The 12,624-nt window shown below is 46.2% G+C and overlaps 1 protein-coding gene across 1 annotated transcript in view; it reads left to right on the top strand.

Moving 5' to 3' along the window:
• LOC142558325 (uncharacterized) overlaps positions 1-12,045 on the top strand; it is a 42,408-nt gene extending 30,363 nt beyond the window's left edge. The window contains exons 12-13 of the mRNA XM_075670472.1: positions 4,573-4,767; positions 11,574-12,045. Of these exons, the coding sequence (XP_075526587.1) occupies positions 4,573-4,767; positions 11,574-11,768 (390 nt within the window). The 3' untranslated portion in view covers positions 11,769-12,045. The remainder of the gene's footprint in view (positions 1-4,572; positions 4,768-11,573) is intronic.
• Positions 12,046-12,624: the final 579 nt, after the last annotated feature.

Below are 12,624 nucleotides of genomic sequence, written 5' to 3'. Positions count from 1 at the left end.
GTCATCACCGAGGATGTTGGTAGGTCGCAGGCCACGAGTAAGGACGTCGTCTCGCTCTCGGCCGACCTGCATGTTGACGACCCCCTCCACTCACCACTTTGGTCTTTCCGAATAAATGGGACGACGATGGCACACCACGTCGGCTGTCGTCACGTCCTTCCTCGCACTCCACAAGGCGGCACGTACAGGCTTTGTCGGGTTTATGTAATTGTAGCTGACGTGATGTAGTTCTCTAAATCAATCGGGTCATTCAAGATTTTGGGGCGTGTTTTCTCGGCGGTAGCGCTCAGCCGCACTCCGCCTGGCGAAAACGTCTTTGCGGGGAGATGCGTCGCACAAGAGGTCAGTGAAATACCTGAATTCTTCCGTCATTCGGACTATGCCTATCTGTGCTATTTGTCGCCACAATTGTGGATCTTAAAAGTTCACGCATGTTGTGCAGATGCACGGCGTCTTCGTTGTTGCTCAACAACGGAGGCGTCTCGTCCTATCACAGCTGATATCTGGAAAGGAACCATTCTTGATGCACGGAGGTACAGGGAGAGACGCATCACGTTTTGTTCATTTCTCCCAGAGGATCCCATACTGCATTCTTGACGTCTGATTGACACGAAGACGAGTCTGTCCGACCGCAATAGCTTGCGAAGGTGTGTTATGACAGCGGCGAGCATAGCGGAGCTCACGATTAAATATGCTTTTTAAAGGGGCCCTGAAACGCTTTTCTAACTAATCATACGATTGCCTAACTATTAAAGTACGTCGTCCCACGAATCTCATGCCTCAAAAAGTCGCAGTTTCGCTCGAAAGGAGAAGCACTGATTGCGATAGCAAATTAATAGGTAGCTATACGAACTGAGCATCCTAGTTTTATCGACCGTATAAACGTGTAAACATTCGCTTATTAACTAAATTAACAAGCACGCTGTCACATGCGCACAGGTAAACATGAACACATATCGCTCGATGACCGCGGTAACTCGATGTCAAAACGCTGTAGTGACGAATTCCGGCAGCGGCAGCGAGCGAATTGACCTTGGTGCATCTCTCGCTTCAACGCCAACGAAGCGTCGAAAGCACAGCGTTTACGAAGCCACCGGCACTACGCGCACTCTGCAAACATTGCAGATCGCATTGAAGATAAGGGCCTCGCGGGCACGCACTTAGGTCACGTCGCAGATCGCCTTAAAGTCATGGCGCCCGCACGCTCATGTTGTAAGCAGCAGCCTCCGGAAATAGCGCCCCCCTTCTAGTCTCACCCTCGTGCCTCGCGCACGACAGAAGAGGGCGCATCCTCCGCCCTGCCTTCCTCGCTCGCGCATGCGAGATTCAGACGCATTCGCCTGCTCACCCTCGCACGCTTTCACTCGCACATACAGCACACAGTGCGCAGCGACGATTTCATCGCCCTTGTACCTCATACGGAACCGCGCGGTGACGGCAGAAATGCACCTCGCCATACCATTGCTATCGCAATAAATCCGTTAGTGAAGTTGTCGCATCGATACCAGACTTTCTCTTTCCGTCTCCGCTGGCGCGCTGGAAGGCATGCACAGCGGAGAAGCCAAGAGGGCAAAGCCCTGGCGAAAAGTTGAGCGTCGCGGTGGAGAAAGGGCTCGTCGCGGCACCACGTTGGGGTTGCGCTGCGATCTTGGAGGCCACGCGCAGTGCAAATACGAAATGATTTTCTTTCTTTTTGAAATCGAAGACATACTATATATATTTCAAGTATTCGGCTCAAGGTTAACAATTATGTAATGCTGAGCACGTTCTCACGATCACTAAAGCAGCAAGTAGCGTTGATGGACCAACTGATTTCGATTGCCACAGTATGGGTGCGAGAGCAAGCAAATGTTCACTGCTTTTCACAGAAGGTTGTAAATTTCCTGCTGCATGCACTAATATTTGGCTCTCGTGTTTGCAGGAGCCTCGCTAACAAATCGGTGACTTTTTTATTATCATGTTTAAAAAGTCTTTTAGGACCCCCGTAAATAACTCGCAACAACGTTGCAGCGCAACGAGCCTACAACCACGTTACGCATGACACCACTGCTCGTCAGTCACGTGCTCTTTCCTCTCCTCTGAGCCGCTCACACCATTCATAACACCACGTTACTACAGAGCCGTGCCTTCAACACATGTGCATTATTCTGCTCTTAGCCGTTGAGTGAATGGAGTTACTTTTTTCCTAGGTCCCGCTCAAAGGCCTGTCATCACATACCTTCCTATATTTTATCGTGATTATTATCTAATATTCATTGGAAAGGTTACTATTCATCAAAATGCGCATGGATTCAATTGAGGCAATGCATTGCCTCAATCGGATGCAATTTCGTCCCAGCCGCACTCGCGAGAAATTTTATAAAGTGAAACTTCGCCTTTACACACATGCGAACCCTTATTCTTGGTTATTGTTGATGCGGAGACTACACCTTTGTCTTTTCGGAGCCTTCGACAAAGTATATTACAAGTTACACATTTTTATTCTTTATAAGTTAAATGCCGATCCTGACTTGTTTTCATCGTTGATCGTATTCGTCTTAGCTCGTCAGTTTCTTGCAATGAAGCATCATGTTTCTTATGTAATCCGGTTGAATCTGATGTTCTTCAATGTTCATGATGTTCATGTTATCATATCTTGCCCTTGAGTGGGAGAGTTGGCCGACTTTGAGTTGGACTTTAAAAACGGAAGCTTTATTTACATTATGTACAGGACTTAGAAGCAAGTACAATAACAGTAAACAGTCATCGTCGGCCGGCAGCAAGTCGTACGCGACAGCTAGCGGCAAGAAGCACGTATCTGAACGCTTCTCCCTTTCCTCTAGTTCGCTCGCCCATAGCCCCCTTCAGTCCGTCGGGGTCACGTCACTTTCAGCCAATCGTCGAGCACCTACAGGTGTCGTCATTTTCGTCCAATCGGCGAGCCCGTACAGGTGTCGTCATGTTCGGCCAATGGGGGACACTCACTTGGCTCTCCCCTACGATAGCCGTATCCGTCCCACGCTGCCTCCTCGACCGTTCGTCCCCCAACGACCTTTCAGTGCTACAAAGCAACCTTTTCTCGGGACTAAGGTCAAACACATCGAAACGTGCCGAACTACATGTACACTATCGGGAAATCGCCACACAGACGGGAGACAAAAGCTCCCCACACGACACACCAGGGCGGCAGGCTATCTGGCGGGTCGGGTAACACGGTCGAGGGGTACCTGCGCACCACGATTGGAAAATGTTGACGAGGGGTTACGCCCGGAGAAATTGACCGATTTTGAGAAATGGTCCGTATCTAACAGTGCACAGAAATTTTATTTTGTAACCTAAATTATTTATCTAGCTGATGGCATTTTCTATACCACGTACATATTCACTGATGAATCAAGAAATTTATGGCATCAATATTATAATTATAAAAGACTATATTCCCACTGTATCCTACTACGGAACGTGGTTGATGCAACTATAAGCACGCATGCGCAAAGTTATCCGTGTCGCTTGTGGTGTTCTTATTTCTCTGATCTGTATAGCCTCAATAATACTAGCACAGGAGCTGTAATACGTCATAGTTACTTGGGCTGGCCCGCAACCTCAATAAAATCAACGGTGCTAACCGCATATTGGGTTATATTATCCACAGCTATAGCCGCTCCTTCCTCGCTGAAGCTAACCTTTTAGAAAGTGATAACTACCGGTAAAATAGAATATACGGCAGTCCTACGACATCAGTGATTAGATAATCTTTGTAAGACGCTAAGCCAAGTTATAAATTGTGCAGCACTTCTTGTTTTGGCGTAGCTAGCGCGCTCGATGCAAACTCTTGCCGCATTCCAAACGTACAAGATATTTTCGCCTTGCTCTTCTACTAGAGATTTACAAGGATCTACTGTGAGTCTTTTATTCCAAACACTTCGCAAAAATGTAACCCTCTTCACGACGCGACCTAATGCAATCAAATACAGCGCAGTTTTGCAAAACCAGCACCAAGATTGTCAACCTAATTTTAGCATGACCTCCCACAACTTCCACATATCACAGAAATGTATTTCTTTTGTTTCACTGCCGCATCCACTCTACTCTAATACTTTTTGTATGGGGCATAAGATATGTAACTCGCGAAAACTCTTCCATTGTGTGCGGAGCCATAAATTTTAGCCCATTACTTCAATTTTAGCCGTAATTCTACTTGTTGATGATGCCTGCAGAGCCAACTTCGAAAGGTTTCATCAATCTTTCAGCTCTGAATGTACACCGTGCCAGTGCAAAGTTTGGATTACTCCCGCAGTTCCTCTCTCTCAATCAGTCGTGTGAAATATTTTAGCAGTGTACTAAGTAGTGTGCGCGAAGCTGATTGCAAAAATTATCAAGAATAGTAATACCTCCGTGAGAATTATGTAAGCACGCATGCATTAACTGCCGATACTCTGGAACATCGGGTACCCGCAAGCTCGTCTCCGATATAACTAACATTTAACGCAGATTCCAGATGTACTTTGGCGCTTCCTAACAATTTACCGATGGTTCCTGCCCTCAGTTCTGCGAAAGACGATGCCGATTCGCGGCCTCTGCCAACGTTCGCAGAATACCGCGCACGAGGCAGCCAAGATGGTGGACGACAAGGTCGCCAACATGACCAAGGTCGTGTCCGTGGCGATGTTCGGTCGCTGGTACAGGCCGCTGTACCCGGATCCGGAGGTTGTCGACAAGCCCGGCAATTACACACCGCTGCAGGCCTGTTCGATGATCCCTGAGAGCCAAATCGGCAACGTCGCAGACGTAAGTGCGCAAAGACGTGAACAATTGCAATGGGGTTCGATTGCAAGAGCCCTCGAGATGAACTCGCGATACTCGAGAAGACACGCGTTTCTTTGAGTGAAAATCAGTAATTTACAGAAGCAAATCTCGACGCCTTTATGTCATTTGCAATGTCGTAACACCACGCGTACCAGTACGTGTGATGTGCAGGCCTGGTACCAAACCTCGCTTTAACGTTAAGAAAGTTCTTGCGCATTCTTATTCTAAAATGTATTATTCATATCACGAGGGATAATATTGTTATTCATCTCTCCCTTTTCAATGTCTTGCAAGGCTATATTTTTTAATGGAATGTACACATTGATAATTTAGCTACCGACTCTCTCGAACACTATATATATATATATATATATATATATATATATATATATATATACACACGAAAACATTAATCAAGCTCCTTACGATATGAGACTAAAAAGAAAACGGATCCTAAACACAAGGACCGATCATGGTAAACAAACAACCAGGTGCCAAGTACTAACAATCCTAAATAAGCTAGAAGATAACATTGATTTCTGTATGACTAGAAACGCCTTCAAAAACCTTGTGAAGGAATTGTTACTAACACAGTGTTTGAGAGGGTGATTGTTGCAACATAAATATATTATAACCCGCTTTTTCTTTCCTTTTTTCTGTTTTACGTGGATACATACACGTTCACGGTTATATGCTGCCCTTTAGTGTACTATGGTAATTTACATGTATAATCTGTACTTTATTGCTGGTGGACCGGGAGAGGAAAGGGGAAGAGGAGAAAAAGAGGAACATTTAATTATTTCACTGTCTATACTAGTAAACAAACTGTAACCCAATAATTTTGTCAATTCTGCTCTCAGTTTGTGTAAACTCGTGTACAATGTGCTAAAATGTGTAACGTTATGTGTGTCCGCTCACTGCCAATGAACTATCACTAAATAATAGACACATTTAGTGTGTCCGCTAATCCGGCAGACGGGGGCGGATAGCGGGATGGTCGGGGGCGTGATCGTGAGCGGCCGGAGCGGTGCAGCCTCCTGGTGGTGTAGAGTTCAACCAGACCAACACAGAGCTAACATTGAAGTAATCCACTATATCTTGCTTTGCTACTGGTGCAAATTTTCGGCAGCAGCGTAATTGTGACCAAGATTACGCCGCTGTCGAAAATTTACACCAGCAGCTAAGAAGAATATAATAATTGTCTCTGTCTTTGTGTGGTTTAGCTTTGCACCACTAGTTGGCGCCACCAATCTGGCCGCTCACGTTTACGGCCCCGCTCAACCAGCAAACCGCCCGCGCTTGCCGGAGTACGGGACGCACTAAAATTCTCTAATGTATAATAAAAGCGTATATTGCGGGTACAGGGGTCGCTGTCAGGCGCTGTGCGCCTTTTGCCCCTGCACCTTTCTTGAAATTGTACTCAATATGAAATAAACACTCATTCATAGTCATAGTCGTCCTCTGTAAAGCAAGCACGAAGTAACGCGGCATTGAACAAAGTAGCTTGTTCACTCTCGCGCATTGTATTCAAAAGCAAAATAGTATGTCTCTGTAGGTACCAGCTTATTTCGGACACATTTTAGCAAGAGAAGTGAACTCGTACCTCGAAATGCTGCTCGAGTGGAAGACTCCTGGCTCTAACATTGATGACGCGCAACGAAAGGCAAATGGAGTAAAATAAGGCATCGTACGGTGCGGTATCTTGTGTTACGGCTCCATATTTCTATTTTGCGACTTGATTTACGAACTTCTACATATAATGTACAATATGGCCTTCTACTTCAAGTATTACAAGAGTAAGCAGGTCTATAGTAGTGATAAAGTGGCTTCGTTATCTCTCGTAGAGCCAGCTATTCGGCATTTCAGTGATTTGTTGATGTTTCACGTGACGTTTATTGTGCTCCTACAGGGCTCTGCAATGACAGCTTAATCTGACGTTATTAACCAACAATGGCGCACCATGAGTACAGCATATTTTCTAATTCGGCAGAATGCAAAGAGCTTTATCCTCTCGATGATAGGTCGGGATACTGCAAGAGAGGGGAAAAACCATTGTTCGTAACATTGCTAGAAGCATAACCAGTCACGAATTTGCGAACTACTCAGAGCAATGTAAGAGTGAAAGACATTACAGACGTTCTAATCAATCCAGATTTTTGAGATATAGTTTATCAAGTTAGTCGCACAGCGGCCTACTTCGCTCCACGGTAGGATACGAAACTTGCTGAAGATAACTGCAAGATAGCTGCTTGAGCAGCAGCACTTGGCAGTTTGGAGCCGTGGCATAGTTTGCCTGGTCACTGTTTCTACGGCAAGGCAAGGCTGCAGTCATGAAAAGACAAATGCAACAAGCGCGTCACTGTTCGCTTGTCGGCTGCTCCTATTCCTCAGTCGTCATCAGATTAGGCGCTCCTCTGGCCCACGGTTTCGGGGTGTCTCAATAAATAATGTAATTCCCACGCACTCAGTAAACTTTATCTGCACACTTGTGTTTCCATGAAGAACAACGGTGAACTAGCCCGACGCTAACAAACATACTTGCTGAAGAGAACATGGGCAATCGGGCCTCCGCATTGTGTAAAATTACTGATGGACGTTTACAAGCGTGAGCTGCCCCTACCTGTCCCTGCCCTCCCATCTCTCTCTATATATATATCCAGCGTTCGGGTTGGCTTGCGACAGGCTTATGTTTTCCGGCAGCGAACGTCCACCTCGGACAGACCGGCGTTACTCAGGCTTTTCCATTGGATTTTTCTGTAGCCGGCGTAGATATGTGACCAGGAACCTCTAGCGTGAATAAACTTGATGATTCGCGCAAATAGCCACTGCTACCGGTTACATAAAAGCAACGGTTCACCATTATTCACAGATGCGTGTCCTCAGTTTCATATCATTGTGCCAGCTGCTCTACATAATTGATGTAGATCAAAAAATAAAATCTGCAGGCAATTTCTTAAACACCTCCATATCGAAGTATACGCTGCTGCGGATCATGCTGCGTACAATGTCCTTATAGTGTGCCGACTAAGAATGTATTTATTGTCTCAGGCGTCATGGTCTAAGTTAAGGTGGCCAGACTTCTCGATTTAGGCGGAACACTTCCCGCTTTTACTAATACCGTTGTCCCACTGTCCGAAGGCTTATGTGTGGAACGGGGATTTATTTTTCCGCTTTGGCCTCTCCGGACACAGAGTTTTCCCGAAATGCTTTCCCTTTGGTGCCGAATCGGCTGCTCACTTTCCTGGGTGTGGTGTCGCCAACCTCAAGACGACTCGAGAGGCCGCTGGCCAAGCACAACACTACCTGACAGCCACACCCTTGGATCGGTCTTGTAACGGGACGGAAAGCAAAGCGTTCACTTGCTCTCACGTGACTGGTTAGAATAGCACTTTTGCTGACGAAATTGCGGCAATGACCCCTCACGCGAAGGCAAGCGAACGGTTCGCTTTCCGAACCGTCGTAAGATTGCACCGTTCACACGCGTCCTATAGGGCACGTATCTTATGGTTAGTAACTTTTCTCGATCTAGCTCCAATGCACTACTCAATGCGTTGGCCAGCGAGCCGTAGCCAAGCCAAAACGCACTGACCAACCCGTATTCATGCGTTGCCATATATAGCTTGTCACACTGTGGTGGTGGAAGCACATAGAATTTTGCCAGAACGCGATTCAAATTGATGAGGAGCTTGGAAAACACCTTGTCTTCACATCAACAAAACTTGGAATATATGTTGAGTCTCGTTTAGTCTTGGATTCAAGTTCCGCGAAGCATTCAGTAGTTATGCGTGTCGTATTACGCCCATGCCGACTGCGACCTTTTGCTGTCATTGCCTCAAATGCTCCGCCAGAGCCTGCAGTGTCCGCGTCGCATGCGGTTGGCGTGTATAGTACAGGCGACAGTGCGTTTGGACCGTGCCGCAAAAGTGCGCAACTAAAGATCGCTCAAGTAGCCCTCTGCAGCAGTCAAACTTACCCTTATGAGTAATCTGCAACAACAAACTCAAAAGAAATTATTGATTTTTTAATGCGCGCCGTGGTCTGTTTTTCCACAGGTAAAACAAATTGTTCAATATTTTATTGGCGCTCATTTGTTTTTCCACAGGTGTGCGAACACCCCACGTACACGGCGTCGTACCACGACAATAAAAGCCAATCTCAAGTTGTTTACAGCAAGAAGACGGAAAGAATGTTTATTTACGATGACAGCGCGTCCATGCGCAGCAAGGCAAGTTGCTGAAAAATGTAACTGCGCGTTGTCCTCCTGCGCTGCTGGTGCTCTAGGTCACGTCATCTCGGTTTTAGAGACGCGGCACTTTTGAAAGGGTAAAGCGAGTGGCAACACGAAACGTTCACTTCGGAACGATCACGTACTCTCACTGCTGCCTGCGCTCATTGTCAATGTTCTCGGCTCAAAAGTTGCAGTGAAGGTAAATAGGTAATCGCCGTTCATTTAAGCAAACACATTCTGTGCTTCTTTGAACAGCTGTGGTCATGCGTGAGTTGCCAGCATGTTGACCAACAAACTTAACGAGGCTAGCAACCTTTTAGCTAACGGTTAGGTTGCCAGTACCAACCACCTGCTTTTGTTTCTCACATAGCGGAACATTGATTGAGGGGACGCTAAAGAGTCACAATAACTCCGGCATTATAGAAATGTTCGTTTCTCCACTCAACACCCCACCTCGACTCAATAAAGTTGATGACAGCGCCAACTCTCGACTCAAGTGCTCAGTGCGCTTTACTAATGCTCTGTGGTAGATGTCGAGTAGCGTACAGTCTTCTGAAGGCGAAGGTGGCGCTACGCTCAGCTCGGTCGTTGAAGAAGAGCTCCGAGTCGAGTATCGTTGAGAATATGGGGACAGATCACTGTAAAGAAAGCCAGCGCAGAAACACACAGACCAACACAAGAGAGCAAGGCACTTGGGTTGCGAAGCGTCGTGTACTTTTATTGTTTTTTGACGCTTGCGTTCGTGTGCTAGTTACTTACGATGCAACCATACCAACTCGCACAGCTAACTACTTTCCTGCGAAGACTAGGTCAGTTTAAAATGGCTACATATTTTCGCTGAACTCTATCTATATAACGGGTCCAAAGGTTTGGTCTATACTGGAAAAAAGCAAAAGACAATAATTCCTTATTCTGAAATTTGAGCCTAATACCTCCGCGCCAACACATCAGTGTAATATCACGTATATTGATTTATTCAATAATTAGGCAGGTCTGACAATAGTCATTTAATAAGCGAAGCAATGCGGTTCACTTTCAAATGAAACGACATGTCGAATACGAAGCGTCGGCAGGTCGAGTAAATTAACTTATTTGACAAAGATGACAAGACCAACTACGAATAGAAATAAGAAATGCTTTATCAAAACCGAGCAAGATGACAAAAGATAACCCTAAAGAAGTGCATAATTACGGGGCCGCGCACTGTTCTCAAGCAGTAGGTCAAGTAGGTGTAAAAATACTAAAAGAGGTTTTACTCATAGCCGGAACGTTATACATAGCGCGATGATTGAGCAACAACACAAAGTTGAGAAGGTTTTAAGGATTCATGGTACACATAATAAGACGTGAAAAACGCGTAAGCAAAACGAAAGATAAGCACAGCAGAAATGCTAATTAGCATCTGAAATCTCCACATTCCTCAGTTACCTCAAAAACAGTGAGGCAGGAAAACATTAGGCAACACTCTATTTATGTAAGCTACTGAAAATTGTTGTAGAACTGAAAGCTAAACGGAAAATCATCAAGATGCTATACGAACCTTTAAGTTTCAAATGATAATTGTTAAGTATGGCAACAATTTGGAGATCTACAAGATGTATTGCAGTCATATAGGCACTATCTCCGAAAAAAATGAAAAAGTTTTCGTTGAACAAGTATTCCACCACAAAATTTCAACCGCAAGCACTACAATTGGGCGTGCCTGGCTGCGGCCGCCGATGTTCTGTGCTGGTTTGCGTAGTAGTAGCTCTCACAGTCAATGTTCGACAAAAAGACCGCATCGTGAGATCGCTGTTGCTCAATCCATCGAAAAGATTAGCCACAGACGCAGCGGAATTAAGAGATCTGCGATCTTTCGAAGCACGCGGGTCGCTCCCACAGGCAGCCATTTTTGCTTTCTGCCTTAACGATTGTGAAGTTTTGGAGCGCGTTCAAAATTACTGCCGGGCAGGAAAGAAATCTAACTGCTTACAAAACGAAACTACACTGCTCCAATGGTATAGTTTGTCAGTGAGCGGTGCGGAAAGTTTCGAAATCGGCGTTTGAAACCATCGGTAGCGGATAGCCATTTTTGTTTTCTACTTTGACGATCGTGAAACTTCGGAACGCGTTCAAAAATTACTGCCTGGTAGTAAAAAAGTGAACTGCTTAGAAAACAATATAGTTCTCTTCCTTCACGTCCGATAGTGTGGTATGTCCGTGAATGGCGCGGAAGGTCTGGAAATTGGCGTTTAAAACCATCGTTAGCGGGCTAACGATGCCCAATGGGTGTGGTAGGGAAAGAGATACGGCGTTTTACGATTTTATACAATTTTATCATCCTTGGACTTTATACGGAACCTCACGGCGACGGCGACGGTGACACCGACGGCAGAAATGCGCTTGAAGTGTCCATATAATTGAAAAAATAAACCCGCGATCGGCCTGCTTTACCTTATTTTGCTGTTGTATGTACAGGACCTTCTGAGGGAGTATTTGATATCTATGCAAGAGATTTGTCAGTGCACATTAACCGTGTTTCACAATGCCGTTGCTAACCTCGACATTCGGTGCTGCACAGCTTTGCCACTGCAAGAGTCGAGCGAAGTCGCTGCGGTATGGCTTGGCTGCCTACAACCTCGAGTGCGCGGACGGAGCCAACCGCTGCCAACGTGGCAGCTATTCTCGGCTGCGAACGCTGAGGGACCTGCTCACCTTCTTCGAGCAGGGGTCCTCGTCGTCCACTGACATCGACGCATGTGTCAGGGACCAGTGACCCTGCGTCTCGTCGTGCTCCCTACGACCTCGTTCGACCGAGCCCTTTTGTTGTATTGAATTGCACACTGATGCAAATGCTGCTCACAATTTGAAAAGACGGAAGTGTGGTAGGATGACTTTTGCAATGGCCAGCTGACACAACATTTGGGAGTAAATAAAATGCCTGCTGTTAATGTCGCTTTCGTGCAAAATTTTACGTTTGTACCACGAGTTGATGCGAAAAGCTCTAAAAAATATAGATTTTGTTGCCGAAACAAACCAATTTTATTTAATCATGCTACTGTTATAACTGGTTATCTATCCTACGCATTACATGGCGTGCCCAGCTCCATTTTTCTCTTTATGTAAATTAGAATATTGGCTTTCCCCGTGGGACAGATAACCAGTGGGCCATTAGAGAGAGATGAACCTTTATTGTGTCCTTGATGGGTAGGGGTGCCGGGGGTTGGGAGCTCGGGTGGCATCGTGGGCGGCTTCGTTTCCAGCCAGACCAGAGTGAACAGGGGCTTCTGGACGTGGTGTTGCTTTGAGGGAGGAGTGCCGGAGAGTATCTTCTGCGCTTAGGGCGCTATCAGTCCTTTTGTGTAGTTGCGAATGGCCGTTTTTGAATTGCTGATGATGCAGAGTGCATTGGTAGAGGCGTAGGCCGAAGTGATGGCCGTTTCTCCTTCTTCAGGTTCAGTGGAGAGTATTGATGCGGTCGCGGCGAGGCAGTACGGCAAGCCCGCGACTACGACGACCGCCATGGCGTTCTGGTTGAGGTATTCCGCTGTGTCCACATAGGCCACGCAAGCGGCTTGGTCGTAGTGTTTTTGTAGTCGTTTAGCTCTGCCTGCACGTCGCTCCTGGTTGTG

Source organism: Dermacentor variabilis, chromosome 9, assembly GCF_050947875.1.
Source record: "Dermacentor variabilis isolate Ectoservices chromosome 9, ASM5094787v1, whole genome shotgun sequence".
Lineage (NCBI taxonomy): Eukaryota > Metazoa > Arthropoda > Arachnida > Ixodida > Ixodidae > Dermacentor > Dermacentor variabilis.
The sequence above is the reverse complement of the archived record's forward strand: the minus strand, read 5'-3'. Positions and strand labels throughout refer to the sequence as shown.